This window comes from Copadichromis virginalis, linkage group LG7 (assembly GCF_057382275.1).
Source record: "Copadichromis virginalis isolate Kocher_CV1m ecotype Utaka linkage group LG7, C_Virginalis_male_GT1.1, whole genome shotgun sequence".
In the NCBI taxonomy this organism is placed as follows: Eukaryota; Metazoa; Chordata; class Actinopteri; order Cichliformes; family Cichlidae; genus Copadichromis; species Copadichromis virginalis.
In genome coordinates, this window is record NC_140624.1 from 49,518,639 (window position 1) to 49,537,648 (window position 19,010).

At 40.8% G+C, this 19,010-nt stretch overlaps 1 protein-coding gene across 4 annotated transcripts in view; it reads left to right on the forward strand.

The window, feature by feature from the left end:
- Positions 1–19,010, forward strand: part of ctif (CBP80/20-dependent translation initiation factor) — a 62,215-nt gene that overhangs the window by 30,980 nt on the left and 12,225 nt on the right. For 3 of the 4 annotated variants that reach the window (XM_085463915.1, XM_085463913.1, XM_085463912.1), the window contains exons 8-11: positions 6,495–6,571; positions 11,255–11,335; positions 14,351–14,924; positions 17,139–17,438. In XM_085463915.1, the coding sequence (XP_085320041.1) occupies positions 6,495–6,571; positions 11,255–11,335; positions 14,351–14,924; positions 17,139–17,438 (1,032 nt within the window). The remainder of the gene's footprint in view (positions 1–6,494; positions 6,572–11,254; positions 11,336–14,350; positions 14,925–17,138; positions 17,439–19,010) is intronic. The other variant, XM_085463914.1, reaches the window with a different exon arrangement.

Genomic DNA, 19,010 nt, shown 5'->3' on the forward strand with positions numbered 1-19,010 from the left:
TCTTTATCAATAGGAAAAGATGTAAAACGCATGAAAATATTGTTCAAAGTTCAAAATTTATAGTCACATTTTACAGTCACGTTTTTGGAATTTTCAGTTCAATTCAATTCAGTTTTATCCATACAGCACCAAAACACAACAACAATTGCCTCAAGGCGTTTTATTTTGTAAGGTAGCCCCTAAACTCGTTTTTTTTTTAACATATTAACTGACTTTGCACTTTATTTCAGCTACATGAAATGCTAGTAGTTGTTTAGCGTGTTATTAAGCACTAATTATCTGGACATCTGCGAGCTTTGACTTTAAACTTTGCTAGCTTGCTACCATTAGCTAATAACTAGCTAATAGCTAATAACACTCCACACTTTCATCCAAATATGGCAGCTTCTGGCTCCAAAATGACAAAATAATATGGTGGCAGCTAAAATGCTAACATCAAAACTCCAGTATGTGTAGTTCAATTTTAGATAGGTTGATCTTTTTTTCTTTTTTTTACCTCTATTACTAACATTGACAGGAATGTCGACAGGAAAGTATTAGCAAGGGGGAATGATGCAGGACATGAGAGCTATAATAGCATCCCATGTTTCACTGGTACCTAAACAAAATAGGTTTCTAAACAGGTTTTCCTTTTTTTTTTTTCAATTTATAATTGAGCTGGATGGAAAAAAAACAAGCACTATCCACTAACTATAATTAATGACTACTGTGTGCCAAAGTCAGAACAAATGCGTGGCAGAGGTGCTGCTCATGTTTCAGACTGCTCCTGGTGCAGATGAACACCTGAAGGTAACAGTCTGAAGGAATCTGCGTGGTTGTTTTAGGCAGTCCTGTAACCATGTCAGCCTGTGTCTAAAGAAAATTCCAAGATGCTAATGATGACAAAGAGTTCACAACCCAACTCCAGAGTGAATTATTTACTGTGATTTATGTGCTAACCTGTGAATGTCCTTGGCATGCTACAGGACCAGACTTCCCCTGAAGGCGGACGCGCAACACCCAACCGCAAAACACAATACACGCATAAAAGAGACACCACAGTCAGGCCTGTAAAATTCAAGCTGATTTATATTTCAGCTGTTGGCACGCTGTTTGACATCTGAGACTCGATGTTGTTTTAAACTTGGAAAAACTTGAGTTTGATGGTTTACATCACCATGCTGTTTACTTTTCTACAAAATAAGGCTGCGTACTACACATGCATATCCACAACTGAAGTCTAAAACTGAAGACTGCAGGAACGATCATTGTTAGCTATTAAAATGCGTGTGTTGTGCCAGCTCTGGCTTGTTAAGGCTTCGGTTAAAACAAGTGATGAATGTTTTAAAAGGAAGCTCTGCCTTCACATTAGCAGGACTCGAGCCCTCATCACTGCCAGCCCCTTTATTGCCGACTACTTCAAGCATATAAAATCCAAATTAAAAATATTCCTCAAATTTAGCTGTCATGAGTCTGAATCCTCATTATTAGCCCTAATTGTTCAATGGACGATAAAATTAAGAGTCTGAATAAAAGACTATTGACAGTGGTGATGAAAGGGGTTAATCCTTCTTTCGTCATTTTTTGTAGCACAGCTCGTCATTCATCTCCACCAGTGTATCGTAATCTTTGAAGAGCTACATTTGTTTTAAAAAACATACAGATGTGATCAGATCCACAGATAAAAATCAGTCTCATTTTCTATCAGCTCTTGCGCAGGCAGTCCCTCCCCTCCATCCTTGTCACGTCCACAGGGCTAGCACGGCCTGCCTCGAGGTGAGAGGTCTTCTGGCTGGGGACCAGGACAGTATGGGTCCTCACTTTGATCTGCCTTAAACTGGCTGCTACCTGCAGATAGCATATTCACACATGCAGCTGCTTGAGAGGCAATTCTACATTTCTCGTTTCCTGTCTCTCGATCACGCCTCTCTTATCTGATAGAAACTACTCACATTTTTTTCTATTTTTCTATTAATAGCGCTTTCTAATGAGATCTAACTAGCAATAGGAAATGCAGCAAGTAGAGAGTTTAAGAAATATGTGGTGGTGGTGGGGTGTGTGTGTGTGTGTGCGCGCGTGCACTCACTGTCATCTGGTTACCATTTGAGGGCAGAATTATAGCTAATGATATCCTAGAGGAGAACTACAGTAGCTAAACATGCAACAGTTTCTCCGTTTTCCTCCCTCTCAGATCATTCCAGTGGTAAGAAGAGTTAAATTATGAGGGAACAAAGGCAGAGTCTATAATATGGGTTAGTTTGTTAGAGGCTAAAAGCATGTGTTTATTTACATTTCCAGACTCTTTGCATCTCAGATTTCCATCAGAATTCAACTATAATAATTTTGGGCTCTTCAGTTTTTCTTCTGAGTGTTTTTAGATGATGTCTGAGTTTGCAGTGCGATGCTGTACAGGTATGTTCTGTACTCTGTGTGTACTCACAGTCCTTGGAGGAAGTTTATGAAAGGCTGGCATAAGTCATTACAGGACTAAAGAACCGCTGACAAACATTTTTTGTAACACAGTTTTCTTTTCACTTTATCTCACTCTTCTGTAATATATGGAAACCAAAGCTTGGAGCTCTAAAAAGTTCTCTCTCGTGTTACTTCTAAACCAGAGTGGTCATACATATACCAACCAGAATTGGCTTGCCAGGGTATCCAGTCTAGTGCACTGACTGGATCACTTCGCAGTGTGCCAAAAAAAAACTACAGGGGAGGATGTTTTTTTTTGTTTTGTGCACTAGAACGTATTGTGTTAGAAGTTGTTAAGAATGCATCATGTCACACGTGGTTGTCTGAACATTTAAATTCATCCAAACCGCAGGTATGAGTCATTATCAGTTTTACGGCAGTCTTACCAAAGCAAGCCAAGGAGCCATGCTGGTGCATGTCATTATAATGACAGCAGACTGAATAAAAAAAAAAAAACAACAACAACAACAATTGAGACCAATTCTTAAATTGTTCTAACTTCTCGACGTCTCAGGCTGTTTATGATCTATTGTGTAAATGGATGATTCGTTAAATGTATTCCTAACATTAAAATAACGGCAGAAATGTACTGATATTTTAGTTATTTTGCATTGAATTAAAAAGTCTAAGAGTCCTGTTTCATGTCAAGGTAAACTAAAAAAAATGGGAACAAAATATTAAAAGTGCTCATGTGATCATTATCAAAAGGCATTATTGTCATTATACGGTCGATATTATCAAGTCATGAGACAAAAAAATCTTTGAGATTTAATATCGACCGTATTTTTTGTCATTCTTTTATGTAGAAGAAGAAAATGATGATACAGTATTATACAGCATCGACCAAAGACTGCACAGCACTCTGCCTCATGCACCTTTTTTTTAAATCCTGTCCTGTCTGGTAGCTTTTGCAATCAGAATTATGATCTGAATGCACTGTTGTGCCAAACGAGCCAGGTTCAGCTCTATAAATTCTGATTAGGCTCCTCTTGTTCAGGGTTTATCTGACTATTTCTTCATTTCTGGTCATTGTATTTAAAGTTATTATATTATATGTGGTATACATTATGTCAATGTCTAAGGCAGGACAGGATAGAGTACAAATAGAAATACACAACGTGTCGCCAACTGCTGCACCTGTAAGGAAAAAAAACATACAACACCTGGGACACAGAAATTCGAAAGTGTGTGTGTGTGTGTGTGTGTGTGTGTCACACAATGTACTTGAAAATGAGGCCTGAAACCAGGAGTACCAAGCCTCCTGCACTCACTCTTATTGCACACTGCATGTGCTAGTCCTGCCTGTAACCATGGTAACAGCGCATAATGATGATGTTTGACTGACAGGGCTGATGTTTAATGGATGGCAGACAGTCTTATGTCCTTTTCACAAGAAGTGAACTGTGTAAGTAAGACATCCAACACAGTGTGCATTGGAAATATCCATGTTAGAACTAACTGTAAAAACATACTCATGTTTCTTATTTGTTTGATTATACTTTGTCGCTTCCAATGCAGGGCACCTTGTGCTATTTATTAAAACCCTGGGAAGTGTTAAGTCTTGATTTAAACTAAAGAACATTAATAACTGTTCCTCGTCCCTCAATGAATTATTGTTTGTTTTCATATCTCTGCTGTTTTCACCTGCACAAAAGTGAGGATATCCTGCTTCCCTCTTTCCTATCACATTTTAAACAGAACATATTTGAGTTCAATTATTGGTACAATAAAAAAAGAGGCTTATAATAGCTTTTGTCTCTCTCTTATCCATTTTTATGCAGTTTTAGACACTTGGCTTCTTTTTAATACATTTGTATGATGATTGCTGGTGCTCAACTTCTAATGATTCCAGAGTGCATAAACACACACACACACGCACACACACACACACACACACACACACACACACACACACACACACACACACACACACACACACACACACACACACACACACACACACACAATGTACTGGTCATTATTGAGTAAATTACTGAGTGTGTCTGTTTGCAGTGAATGACATGAGGCAGTGGATTTTCGCCATAGCCATCCTATTACTGTACAGTTTGTCAAAGTCATGCCTGCGAAAAACTAATCGCAATCAATAACTCTCACTCAGCTATTACTGTGGTAATAGTTCAGTCATCCTTTGGAAATGAAAAGGATGTTTGAAATCCTTGTTTGAAGCAGCCGATCAAAGAGATCTTCAAGGACAATTCTACATACTATAGGTGGATCAAACAGTTCCAGGAACTCCCTGAGGATCACTGCCCAGCAGGGAGCTCCAAAGAGAGATGGCTTATGCCTTAAAGGGATTTTTTTTTTTCTGTTTTTATTTGCATGGCCAATGAGAACTCTACAGTGATGCAACAGCTATTCAGTTCAGTTTTAGGTTACTCATATAGCACCAAATTATAACAACGGTCTCATCAGGACTCTTTGCATTATAAGGTAAAGACCATACAGCACTAGAGAGAAAACCTCAACAATCAGACCTCCTCTAATGAGCAAGCACCAGTGGCGACAGTGGGAAGGAAAAAACCCATTTTAACAGGAAGAAATCGTCAACAGAACCAGGCTCGGGGAAGGGCAGTAATACACCACAGCCGGTTGGGGCGAGCTGGTGGTTGGCAAAGGAACAACAGCAGCAATGACAGGATAGAAGATATCGCCAATAGAGTGTGTATGTTATATACTCTTAATGTCCAACAGGATATTAGGATATTTTTTCTTTTTATTCTTCTTCTTGGGGCAGCACAGTTGTACAGTGATAAGCATTGTGGCCTCACAGTAAGTGGGTTTGAATCAAATGGTGGACTGGTGCCTTTCTGAGTGCAGTTTGCATGTTCTCCCTGTGCCTGTGTGGGTTCTCTCAGCGTATTTCAGCTTCCTCCCACAGTCCAAAAACATGCAAACAAGGTTAACTGGTGATTGGCTGTAGGTGTAAATGTGAGCGTGAATGGTTGTCTGTGTTAGCCATCTGTGACAAGATCGATGGATGTTCTCCTATTTGTAACACCTAAATAGAAAAGCTTTTAACAGAAAAATATTTATGCCAAAATGTGACACTTCATTTGAAATGTAGCATATTCTAGTTTCTAAAATAGTCCCTATTTAGCATGTGGCTAAAACAAAACCCAACCCTAAATTTAGATTGGTTGCTGATGAACCAACAGATGCTAAGAGGCCTTTAAGTCCCATGGCTATGGCCCTTCCAAGGGTAAGAGAGCTGCCATTTTACAGTGCGGAGCTGCCTACCTGAAATGCTTTTTGTGGCACAGACTCACAGCCTAGCTTTTCACACACAGCATGAGTGTGGTCTTTTTCTTTCTTCTAATCCTGTTTCTTTATTTTCTTCCTACATCACCATCTCTGTGAATACTTCAAGTATCAGGCTGAGAGAAAATTGCGAGCTTCATTTCATGAATGAAATTTTCAGTGTATTTCCTCCAGCACATATAGGCTCCACTCCCGGTCCATTTTCCCCCAATTTTGTTCAATTTTAAAACCAGAAGTTGTTTGCACAGCTGATGCGGTACTGAGATTTTTAAAAATGGGCGCTGGTCTTGTGAAAAAAATATGCTTGTGTCTTATCATGTGCTAGTGAGTATGTACCTTGAAGGACAGTTTGAAAAAGATCCTGAAAACAGGTTTCTATGAACTTCGATACTTCCTCATTTCAGAAGTATCACAAGCACAAACGTGGGGGGGGGGACTTCCTCCATGACTTACAAGTACTGTGGAAAAAGTTCCAGCAGTCACACAAGCCTGAATAAAAATTGTTGGTCAACTATTACTGTGAGAATTCTTGTAGCAGTACTTTAGTCATCCTGTGGAAAGGAACAAGATGTTCAACACTCTTCACTCTCTTAAAATCAAAATCATCATCAAGGACAGTTCTAACTGTAGCTGTAGACATTTGTGCACATACTAGCAACTCAAGTGTGTTTTAATGGATTATTGTTGAAGTCATGTGTATATTCTTTATGCTAGTTTTGAAAGCAGCGATGCTTACTCTTACTCTGTGATTTGTCTTGTTACAGGTCTTCCCACCCCTTCCTAACGAGGCTGAGATTGCACACACCAAAAAGCTCTTCCGACGCAGGAGGAACGACCGACGGTAAGCCTACACACACACACACACCTACCTCAGTAAGAGGAAACATTTTTCTGTGTTGGTGTCAGTGCAGTCAGGCCCATAGCCCTGACATCTCTCCCCATCCAAAGAAAAGTTGAGACAGTAATGCAGGTTCCACACTCAACTGCAGATGGGGAATAAAGAAAATGCACGGAGGAGACAAGTTTCTCCTCCATTTTCAAGTTGATTAGGTCTCTATAATAAAAAAGTGCCAGCTTTTTAGTCACTCGTTTTTGTGCCTACAATGTTCAAGTAATCTCAAGTCCAAACTAGGTTTCACACTGGCACATCTACTTTAATTGTATACAATGAAATCCAATTTCACCCAAGTCTGACTTCATTGAAACCAGGTCCTTAAAAGAAGAAAAGAAAAAAAAAAAATCTCTCTCTCTCTCACTCTCTGCCCTGATGTCACTGGAAAACTGTTCTTCAGTTGCTAAGCGACCAGCGAAGAGAAAATATTGTGATTGTATTTGTGGTTTAAAAAGAGGAAATTGTCTCTAATTCAAATGGAAAAAATGCACTTTTATCCTTGTTTTTAAGCTCAGAGGATAATTACTTTTGTCCAGAGCTTTTGTATTTATGTTTGATGGCCGCAGCAGCGAAGGCTTGGCAGAAAGAAAAGAACAAAAATATGGACCAACATCAGTTTGCTTGGGTTTTGGTCTATTTGTTTTTAAATGGGAAATATTAACACAAGACCATCCTGTTTTCTCGTGCACTCTGCTCCCAGGCAGTCTTACAGCTTACATGTTAGGGGAAGTTTTACATAGAGAAACTGCTGGCCTGTGTCTGGTTTATGCACAATTGTCAGGAATTTACACAACTCTCGTCTCATAAATTTGAATCTGCCGCCAACATTTGCATTCAGCCATCTGCGCCTGAATCCAACTGAAAAGGAATAACATTAAACGCGAAGAGGGATCTTGACAAGAAAACCTTGTCACAACCTTCTGTTAAATTTACATTCATTTACATTTAACCACAATGAATTACTTGGCAAACAGGTTTCTGCTGAATGACTTGTTGATGGTGGACTCTGGAAGTGTATTCACATTTTCAAACCATAAATTTCTTTCAGTGATGAGTGCATGCTGTCAAAGGTGCCACCAGGCTACCACTAGTGCTGTGCAATCAAATTTTGGTATTGATCCAATACCATTATCAATACATGGCCAGTATTACCAATACTGATATTTTTAACCTGCAAAGGCAGCTTGTGTAAGGGAGACCAGGGTATCATACTGTATGAGATGAATTACCTTCAATTCTGAACACATTTTTGTGACCACTAAACCACTGTGATTTTCACTTTCCATACAAAGTATCGATCCTATCATGCTACTATGGGTCTGATGCCAGTGATGCTAGCTACCACCCTAAGGCATCACAGTCACACAGGCCTAGAGGCAGCCCTCTGGAAACATCTAGTTGATAGGGAAAGAAGTACACTCCCCTTTTCACAGTTTCCCTACCACTAGCTGAGTAAGTGGGGGGCGTTTGCAGACAAGTCAACATCTTCCATGCAGATTACAGGTGATTACGGGAATCTGCTAATAACCAAAGCAATCACAAAGAGCTTTTGAGGGCAGCACTTATGCCTCTTTGCTATCAATTTTACCTAGTGACAGCTGGCAACCTCTGCATACTACTCACCAACCAGACACATTTTTCCCTAACGACCTATCGTTGTCAGGGGTCTTTCCCCTAGTGACCGAGGGTTGCTGACCCGGTTGTGTTACTGGGAACTAAACTGTCTGTAAATCTTTTTTGGCCTGACCTTCTTCGGAAGTTGATTAAAAATGAATGATAAACTATGGTTTCTTTTGCCCCTCATAAATCATCTTAATTCACTGTAGTTTAACTCCATATTTTCCCCCTGGTCCTCAGTAAACAACTGCTTTACGCTAAAAAGAAGCATCACACAGACAGCAAAATGAAGCTAAGGATGAAACATGTCAAATGAGGGATGAGGCAGAGGATAAAAAGCTGGGCGGACATGAAATGGGGATCAGTAGAGCTGGAAAAGCAGGGAGCAAAAAGGAAAAAGCCGTGATTGTTCTCACAAGCCAAACATGAAAGCAAATTATTATTTTTTTTAAACAATACAATTATTAATGAAAAAGAAAAGCTGGGAGTTGAGAGAAGAAGAGTGTGGAGTAGAGTTAAAGTGGAATGGCTAAAAGTAGGTGCAGATTTTATATGTAGAGGGTCAGGAGAATGAAAAAAAAGTGATATGATTGGGTCATGCCAACAGAGCTACCTATTACAAAGCTAAAAGCCTTTCTACCGACATGTGGTTAGTAAGCAAAGCCAGTTAACAAAGTGAAAGGTCTTTATAAAGCTTAACATGTCTGCTCATCAAATGCATTTACCACATTTGTTTCTTTGTAAAACATGCTAATCTTTTCCTGTAATTGTGCAACTAAACACCAGCAGTCACTGTAAATGCAAACGTTGTATTTAGTGATTTATTTTGTCTAATGTCTCAACACAGCTGAGGTAGGAGAAGGAGAAAAAAAACATGAGCAAACGTGCTAAAAGCAGAAGATGTTGAAATATGGAAATAACTATTGATCATTTGACTATTTGTCCGAGGCATGCAGGCTGCGCTGAACAAAGCTCAAGAAAGAGAAACAGAGTGGGACTGAGAGATTGAGTAAAGGAAAAGTGTAGGCTGGCTGTGGCAGGAAGGAAAAGAAAGGGGAGGTAGTGCATGTGTTTCTACTTTAGTAGGCACGTCAAGCAGGGCTGAAATTAGTTGTGATTTACTGGAATGTGCTGCTTACCGCTTTCTGCTTCAAAACAGAAAAAGGGGAAAGAAAGAGCATAGCAGATCCTTTCTTCATCATACCTTAAAGTCTTTCTTTAAAAAAAACCCCATTCTATTAATTAACAAGAAGCTTTTTACACATATTGACTTAATTTTGTCTTTGTTGGAAGAAGTGCACTTTCTCCACAGCATCACTTTAACTGTACTCATGACTAAACAAACAACAAACACTAATCGAGGATGATAAACATCCCATTTACAACACATCATAGCTGAAACCTGTTAAGTGTCATTGGAGCTGTTGAACTGAGAGTTGAAACGATTTAAAAACAGTTTGTGTGGGACTAAATGTCACCGCAATGACTAACAGTTCCGCTATCTTTATGATTTTTATGCTCTCAAATATGAGTAAACATCTGGGGCCAGAGGCATGAAATTGTGCACCAACAAAAAAATACAAAAAGAGAAAACCAGAAATGCACACTTTCTGTTAGATTTATGAAGATGAAAGTAGGCCTGGTTCCGTTTTTATACATCTCAGTTCTAGTACGAGCCTTATGTGCCCTGCTGAACTCACGATTTCATATCAGGGCTTATCCCCGCTCAGTGACTCATTAAGCCTGTGAAGTAAATGCATTGTGTGGCACTTGGCGATGTCTTTGAAGAGCTGTCATTACAAAACGACTGCGATTATTTATAGCACCTGTTTTATCGCGTGTATGCACACACTCACCGGCCACACGCTCGACGCAAATATCTAATCAGCCAATCACATGAAATCATCTCAAACTGGTTTCCTGAAAATGACAATGAGTTCACTGCACTCAGATGGCATGCACAGACTCCAGCAACTGTGTGATGCCGTCATGCCAATATGAGCCAAAGTCTCTGAGGAATGTTTCCAGCAACTTATTGAATCTGTGTCATAAAGAATTAAGGGAAAATGCAAAAGGGGTTACACCCAATACTAGCAAGTTTTAAATAATAAAGTGACCTGTGAGTGTATATGACATGTCATTTTAAGCCAACATCAGGTAAATGAGCCATACTGAATAATTGATAACCCTCCTATTAACCATAGCCAATATTTTGAGGGTTTTCCTTTTGTTTTGTTAACTAAATAGTCAAAATTATTTAATGTGAGTGATTCTCAAATTTAGAGTGATGGAAACTGCAAAATTATTTTTAAAAAAAATCATCAACATAGAATGCATTATACAGAAAATGGTGTGTGACAGACATCTGAAAGAGGTCTGCTGCTTCTTCTGCACCCACCATGAAACGCCTGCTTTACTGAGTGTAATCAATAAAAGCTCTGCATGCATGTATGCACACACGCTCAATATGCTTTGGACTTTTAAATCTCAAGACTTAGCAATGCAAATATTCAGTCAAGCAGTCGAAACCCATCTCCCCACAGTCCATTAGGCCAGCGTGTTGTGTTCTTTATGAAGCTTTGGCCCCGTTATTGACTCGTCTGGCCTCCGGGCGTCTTTCCCCTGGGCCGATCAATTGTCCAGTCTGGGTCAGCCGGTGGTTCCATGAATTCTCCATCCACATAACCGTGCACGGCAACAGTCGTGATTGATCATCAGCATCCTGCCTCCTCCAATGATCATGTCTGGCCATTAATTTCACCTTTTTAGTTACCTTAGCATTCTTTCTGTAGTTTTGTGCCTGTTGATTTTATGACCATTATCAACCTGTAGTTTTTGTTTGTTTCCCTCTTTGCCGCTTTGCTTTTCCTTCTCTTAAAACCTTCCGTTTCCTCCTTTTACGCTCTCCATTAAATCCCCCCTGCTGTTTTCTACAAACTGCTGCCACTGTACTCAACTCTTCATCCATCCTTCCAATCACCTGCACTGTGGCATCCCCATCTCTCTTGTCTGTAGAGCATTTGATCAGTTCACCCGAGACCAGTTAACCGTACTTCTGCCTACTGGCCCAGGGGGAAAGCGTCAAGTCTGCGCCAGGTTAGTGACAACATAAGAAAGATGCTCAGAACGAGACCTGAGTACAAAACGGTGGAAAGTGCATTTGATTGATTCTACTCAAGACACCCAGAGGTCAGATAATGGTGTGGTACTCACCCCCCCCCCCCTTCAATCAAACACACAAATGGCTCCATATAATGAGGAGGTGGAGCCCGCCAGGCAACATCAAACACTAATTTAAACCGGTTAATACCTTCATATTACCAAACTCATCATCCTCAGACAAAAAAAAGAAGTAATTTCTCATTTCATTAGAAGCTCGGTCACGCCAGAGTCAGGTCTGTTTCCAAGTAACAAGACAGTGCGAGATGAAATTTCATCAGTGGCCCCATCCCTAATGCAAACATCTCTTTGGCATTAATATGACTGATGGGCGGTCAATCTGAGCAACGCTCTCTCTACCGCAGAGCTCACAGTCATTAAATATGATTTACATTTTATTTCATTCTCACTTTCACCCCTCATCACCAACACCAGTAGATCAGAATGGATTAGTGTTGAGCCTGAACTAACAGCTACTGTAAATATCTAATGAATCAAATCAGAGTATGTGTGTGTGTGTGTGTGTGTGTGTGTGTGTGTGTGTGTGTGTGTGTGTGTGTGTGTGTGTGTGTCAAAGACAGACGTGTCATATTCCTCAGCTCTCTTGTCTTGCAGTGAGCAGCTTAGCAAATTAAACATCATCATTAGCACTGAAGTCCTAATCCGTAAGGCATCTGATTCTTTAGTCTTAAACCTACAGTAAATACCCCTCAGGTGTAAACTCTCTCAAAAATAGAACTGCAGGACCATCTGTTTACAGCTCAGCCTAATCAAAAATGTAAAAAATAACTTGGACACCAAAGCGGGGACTGTTAAATTGGTCGCTCACAATGACCATAAGCCAGATAATTTAGTGATTAAAATAAAGCACTGGTTAAAAAAATAAATATATTTTTTTTAAATACAGGAAAAGTTACAGGGTAATTTTTTGATGCAAAAGAAAATCATTCCTGTGAAAGAGGCGCTGTTGTTCTTTACAGAGGGAACCGCTTCAATTAGCAGTGCGATTACAAACACGTCAGGCCAAGACGGAATATTTATGAAGTGATGAAGGTAGGCTCTTTGGCAGAGGTGACTCACAAGATGAACTGTCTTCCAACCTCCCAGAGAGTGGAGGAGGGAGGCCGGGCGAGACATAAACCACATGAACACACGCACAAAAACGATAAATACGTTCACACAAACACTCCTTTACCGAGAGAGCTGCCAGACAGGAAAAAAAGCTAATTGTTTTTTTTATTACTGATGGAATCAATTATTTGTAGAAAAAAATTCCTTAAATATCATGCGCAAAACTCTCTCCCCAAACCATGAATATTTCAGTTTACATTGCTTTAAAACAGAGAAAGCCGATCCTCACAGGACAACCTTGATCCAGCAAATGTTGGACAACTAAGCCTTAAATCCAACATAAAGTCTGTTGTGCTTTGTAATTTATTTAGTAACTTAACAGGCTATGCCTATCAGCGTGCCACTACCAGTTAATTGAACCATTTAAGTCAGGGGTGTCAAACACGGCCCGGGGGCCAGAATTGGCCCAACAGAGACTCCAATCTGGCCCACTGGATGGTTCTGAAAAATTAGAAGGACGGTGTCAATTTTAGACATTTAACTTCGTAGGTTTTACAGAGTTTGCTGCTGACAGACCTCCTCCACAGCCATTTATACGACTTAAGTATTTAAGTAATAGATTAAAAAAAATTCAGTGAGAGAAATATTTCTGGGGTTTATTGCTTTTTAAAAAAAAAAAACAATGGTTTCAAAGTTAAAAAAGGACATTTTCTGTGAATTAACAAAAACTTTCTGTTCTGTAACTTTGCACATTTATTAACTACATTTTAAGCCCAAAGAGTCACGCTGATAGATTTCTTTCAACTACAGAAGTGTAGAAAAACTAAATATAAATAAATAATATCATGAAATATCTGAGCGATTCAATGTGTAGTTAATCGTCTATACATGGACAGACAGGTGAGTGGTGTGACCCACCATGTACGCAAAATGAGTTTGACGTTCCAGATTTAAGCTATTATTTAAATTGTCTTTATGCAGCACTTTTATACTGTAACTGAACACTCTTAGTGCTTTATACAACTTGCCTCATTCACACGAGCATAATTTTTATCCTTTTTTTGTTTTGTTTTTTTAAACGCTAGTGCTTTCTATCTAACATTCATACTCCAAAGGATACATCTGAGTGCAGCTTGGTTTTAGTCTGTTGCCAAAGGATATTTGACGTGCAGACGGGAGCAGCCAGGGATCAAACCACCGACTTTCTGATTAGTAGATGACCCGCTGTACCTCCTGAGCTACAGCCGCCCCACCCCTCCACCATGACGTTTCATTGTATACGTTTTACTGGGTTCATGTACAATAGTTAAACAACCGTATAGATGCTAATTTATAATATTTGGCAACTAGCTACTGTTCATTTGCAAGTAAAGTTTGTAACCACCTACACCAATATGCTAAACATACTGATTTCATTTCCTTCATTTACAGATCACATCAGTCAAAAATTAACATTAAATTGCCTACATGGATACAGTTAGGTATATCTAAACAAATGCTTGCTAGCTGCTGCTACCCTTTGAGCTAGTTCACTGGCTGAGGCAAATAATAGGTTGCCTTCTCAGTGCCAGGGTGACTACCGGTAATCCCTTGGACCATATGTCAGCGGCTTGTCAAGCCCAGAGCCAGTGCAGCAAAAGGACACAGCAATGCAGGACAGGAAAACACAGACACACTGTGCGTCCACATGTAAGCAGGCACTGGGCTTTTGATTTTCTAGATGTAGTTCAGTAGTGGTGGGTTAGTGCTTTTGTGTAGAGGTTCTCACAAGAATAATGTTTGATCTTTGTGAGAAGGTGCGTCACAGTGTCACAGAGCCGTTTAAGATATAAGGCGGCTGCCATTTCATTACACTGCACCTAAAACTTGCCCTCATTTCAGGAAACAGCAGCGGCCTCACGGCGGCGGAGGTGGCGGAGGAGGGAAGAACCAGCCTCAGTCACCGCAGCAGCAGAGGGATCAAAACCAGCAGCAGTCCCCAAACCAGCAACAGCAGAGTTCAGCAGAACAGGGAGATAACAGAAACACTTGTGCCGGTCGACCCCCACGCCAATATCAAGGAGGACATGGGCAGCGCCAAGGAGGGCCCTTACATCACGGATACAGCCAGAACCGGCGTTGGCACAACAATCAGAAAGGTCAGGGGCATGGACAGACAAACACTACCGGTGATAAAGGAGTACCCCCAAGAACAACCAAAGACAAAGAGACTGAGAATGTAAAACTGGGTGACGAGCACATGAGACCTCTTCTAGACTGCAGCAGCAAGAGTCTCAGTGAGTCACCCAAATCTGACTCGACGGCAAACACGACCGCTTTCGCCGATCTGACGGCTTACAAGGAATTTCCCAACACACCGCAAAGTGGAAAGGCCAGCGAGGGCCAGTCGGAGCAGCCCAAAATCTGCCTTCTGCAGTCGTCAAAGGAGAGGCTGAGGAGGAGACTAAAGGACAAGGTACTGAAAAGCTGCTTAGTGACTGTCAGTCAGTATTAAAGCAACAAGAACCGATGTGTATATACACACACAAACACAGTCACACGACACCATTTGCTCTCATGATTACCTTAATTAAGTTCAAAAACATGGGTGCACTGTCATTATGTACACACATGGAGAAACACTTTCCTCCCTGCCTTGCTTGTCTGTTCATTTTTACAGCATTCAGGTTGAAACACACACCCAGACTGGGGAGCACATGTTCTCACTAAGGAGGTGAAGGAACTAAACCAGCATTAGCTTAACAGTTTTTGATGTTTTCCACTGTGCCCCAAACTGATGAGTTGGCCAACTGTAGCTGCCCCCCTACCCCCCCTTTTTTTTCTCCTTACAGCTAATTCATTACCACCAGGAGACCATTGATTTGACAACACGGGACTTCCCAAGATGCAGCAAGGCAGGAATTAGTAAATATACCCTCTGTGATGCCAGTGAATCAGTGAAACCAGTCTAGAAGGGAACTTTTGGTTGATGGGATGCACCGAGAAATACATCTAATGTTTGCATCATCGTTGTTTGCAATAACGTTTTTTCCTAACTGGTGACAAAACCTGGTGTATTCGCAACATTTTGCAAAACCTTGACTGGGTTACAAGTCACGCGTTTTCAGCAGGGCTACACAATCTGTTGCTTGGCAGTAGTCTGATTGCAGACGATTTTAAATCACATATATTTTGCTACAACTCTGCGTGCACACGGCGAGATGAGCAGGGAACAGGTGGAAGGTGAATTTATTCATCTAATACGAGCAGCAGCAGGGCCTCCCGCTAGATCAGACTCAATTTTTTACTTTTTTTTTTTTCCCCAATACTCGAGCCACCTGAAATCGAGTGAAATGAAACGGCCACCTTGCTGCTCATGCTGGCCTCCTCGCATCAGTTTCTGCCAGGATTCCTCTGTGGCGAGAGGGATGGGGCAGGTGGGCCCGTCCTATTTCTGGTCACCAGTTTAGGAGGTGCATCTCTGCAACCCTTTCCCTGCTTTGTTAGAATGGTAGCTGAGCAAGGGAAACACATTATAATTGTGCCATGAGTCACCACCTTTTAAATGATAACGAACCCACTGCCTGCTTTGTTCTTTTCCCTCCTTTCACTCATACTCCTACACTTTTTTTCCCAGTGGCATTGACAGTTAACAATTGAAAACAATGTGTAACAATACAGTTAATAATACAGTTAATAGGTACAAAGGCTCAATGTAAGAAAAATGGATATACCTGTGATTTATCTCTCTTTTTCTAATCAGCTTAATTATAAACATAGTTATAAACTTGCCTTTGAACCAGAACGTTATTGGAAAAGGATATAGGAAAACTGGAAATACAGTATCAGTCATACCTGCCTTGGCTCACTCTATGTCTACTGAGCCAACATAGCAATAATCGGAGCCAGGGTGGCTATCCACTTAAAATGACACCCCAGATAGTGCTCTATGTGAAAAATCTTGAGTGGTTATGAATGTAAATTAGAGTTTCTGTGACAATTTCTGTGGGAGTGTCAAGGACATTGCATGATAGAAGAGGAATGTTTCAGCAAAAAAAAAAAAAAAAAAAAATCATCATATGACAGCTTATAAAGAAGAAAATGTTGAAAGCTGTGGCCCGTGTACGTCACTGAACTTAACTGCTGACCCTTTTTCCACTGACCAAGTCAGTCAACCCAGTACAAGAAGTGTCTGTACCCAAACATGGAACTGTCAGAGGTTATTGGGATGTGTTTCAACAAGAAATGTAACAATGACTGGCACTGAAGCCAGGACTTTTTCTCCGCTGTGAGAGAACTTAGTAAAACAGAAAAAACCCAAAACAGAAAAGTTCAATGGTGTTTAATTTCACATGAGAGATCATTACTAGTCAGAGTAATGCATCACTGTGAAACTGTACCATTTTTGAAGCATTTGCTATTTAAGCTACAAATGAGCTTTAATATGTCTGTCCACATATTCAGGACTTTAACTAGAGCAACTGTTCCCTAAGGAAAGAAACATGACGTATAAACTTCCTAAACATTCTCATTAACTCAACTTGCTTTTTCATTCATCGCAACTCATGTGTCAGATTAGCTGACATTTATTTCTCTGTAGGAACATCTGATTTGTGTTGAAATCTACTGTGCTCTGAGTCTAATATCATTATCCTCACCAACCACTTACATGCATTATCTTTCCCCTCAGGAGGAAGCATGCGTGCAGCAGTCGGGCCCCGGATCACGGAATATGGACCGACTAGTGGCGCTTCTCAACAGCATGAGGAGCAACAGCAGTGGAGTAGAGCAACAGCTGGCGTCCTTCATGGAGGAGGCGCAGTCCTCAGCCCGTTCGGAGGAAACCCTCGCTCAGGTGGTCGGAGCGATCTACTCCAAGGCCGTGTCGGACAGGAGCTTCGCGGCAACAGCTGCGAGGCTCTGCGACAAGATGGCGCTGTTCATGGTGGAGGGGACCAAGTTTAGATCGCTGCTGCTCAACATGCTGCAGGTGAGATGACAACAACGGCGTCCAAAGCTTATCCTGGCTCCTTAATGTTTTCTCTAAATACTGAAGCAGGTGTAATTTATTTATTTATTTATTTATTTTTTTTGGGGGGGGGGGGATTTTTTTAAATAGTAACTTTTACTGAAAAAACGTTGTGTGCTAAACTGTTCTTAAAAAAACAACAGTGTTTGCAGCCATGTGCAATGAACTTGAGAGCCTGTTGCCTTTTGAAATAGCTGCTTTGAAGATGGGGATGAGGTCTGTGACCACTTGCAGTTAGTTAGTGTTTTTAAAACAACGTTGTTGCATCAAAAAAGGCAGATGGAGTCAGTCAGTAAGTCTGCAAGTGAATGGGGTGGCATTGGCAATTGTATCCAATCTGTTTGTGAGAACATGAGTAACTATGATAAACTGGTCAAAATGATAAATCTGGTAAATCTGAATTTAGATATTTTAAATCCATGTCACACTGTTGAGCTTCCAGCTAAACCATTTTTGCAGTTAATCATTAAAAATTAAGCAGAAAACAGTTTCATATTTAATTGTTTGTAGAGCAACAAAACCTCTAGTCTGAATCATTTTTTATATATTTTGGGAATAGACTAAACACTTTTAATTGATTAACCAAAACAGCATTTTCAGATGAAGCAATAATGACCCAGAAAATCTTTTGTCCAGTCTATTGCTTTAATGTTTGAATCCCCCTGACTGTACCTGCCATTTTATGCCTTGAAATGCATGAGTTATTGTAAACAAGAAGTTTAAATGAGCATTAAACATCATATTTTATACTCTATGTTTTAACACAGAGGTAGGCAACTCCAGGCCTCGAGTGTCGGTGTCCTGCAGGTTTTAGATCGCACCCTGGGTTAACACACCTGAATCAAATGATTAGTTCATTACCAGGTCTCTGGAGAACTTCAAGAAATGCTGAGGAGTCGTTTAGCCCTTTAAATCAGCTGTGATGGATCATGGACACATCTAAAACCTCCAGGACACCGGCACTCGAGGCCTGGAGTTGCCTACCCCTGTTTTAACATAATAATCTGTCATTTCAGCAGCTACTTTCAAGCTTTGCTTTTTTGAGAACGTTCAGGTGGAAGCCCACTGTGTGTGTTTGTGTGTGAGACGCCGTAAATGTCAGTGGGCACAGCAGCTAATCTAAACACCCAGGGGGGAAGAAAGAAACCCGTTCCCCCTTTTTCCTCTCCGTGTCTTCACTTAACTGCACCGTTCCAGTCTCGCACCCTCCGTGAAAACATCCCCTTCGCCGTTGCATACTTCACTCCCCCTTCCTCCTCATCCCTCATGAGCTCTGTATTCCAGAGCTGCCCCATCTTATCACCCTCCCCTCACCTAGAATGACACAGGCCACTGCCTCACTACTTCATCCTGCATAGTTCCCAAGTGCATCTCTCACCCGCCAAACTTTTCCTTTCGCCCTTCGCAAACTCCTGAGAGCAGCAGACAAACTAGAAGTAGACATACAACACATCCTTGATGCCGGCAAGGACTAAATGTTAACCCATCCGCTTCTATGCCCCCCCCCTGTACTCCTACGCTCTTCTTTTTCCT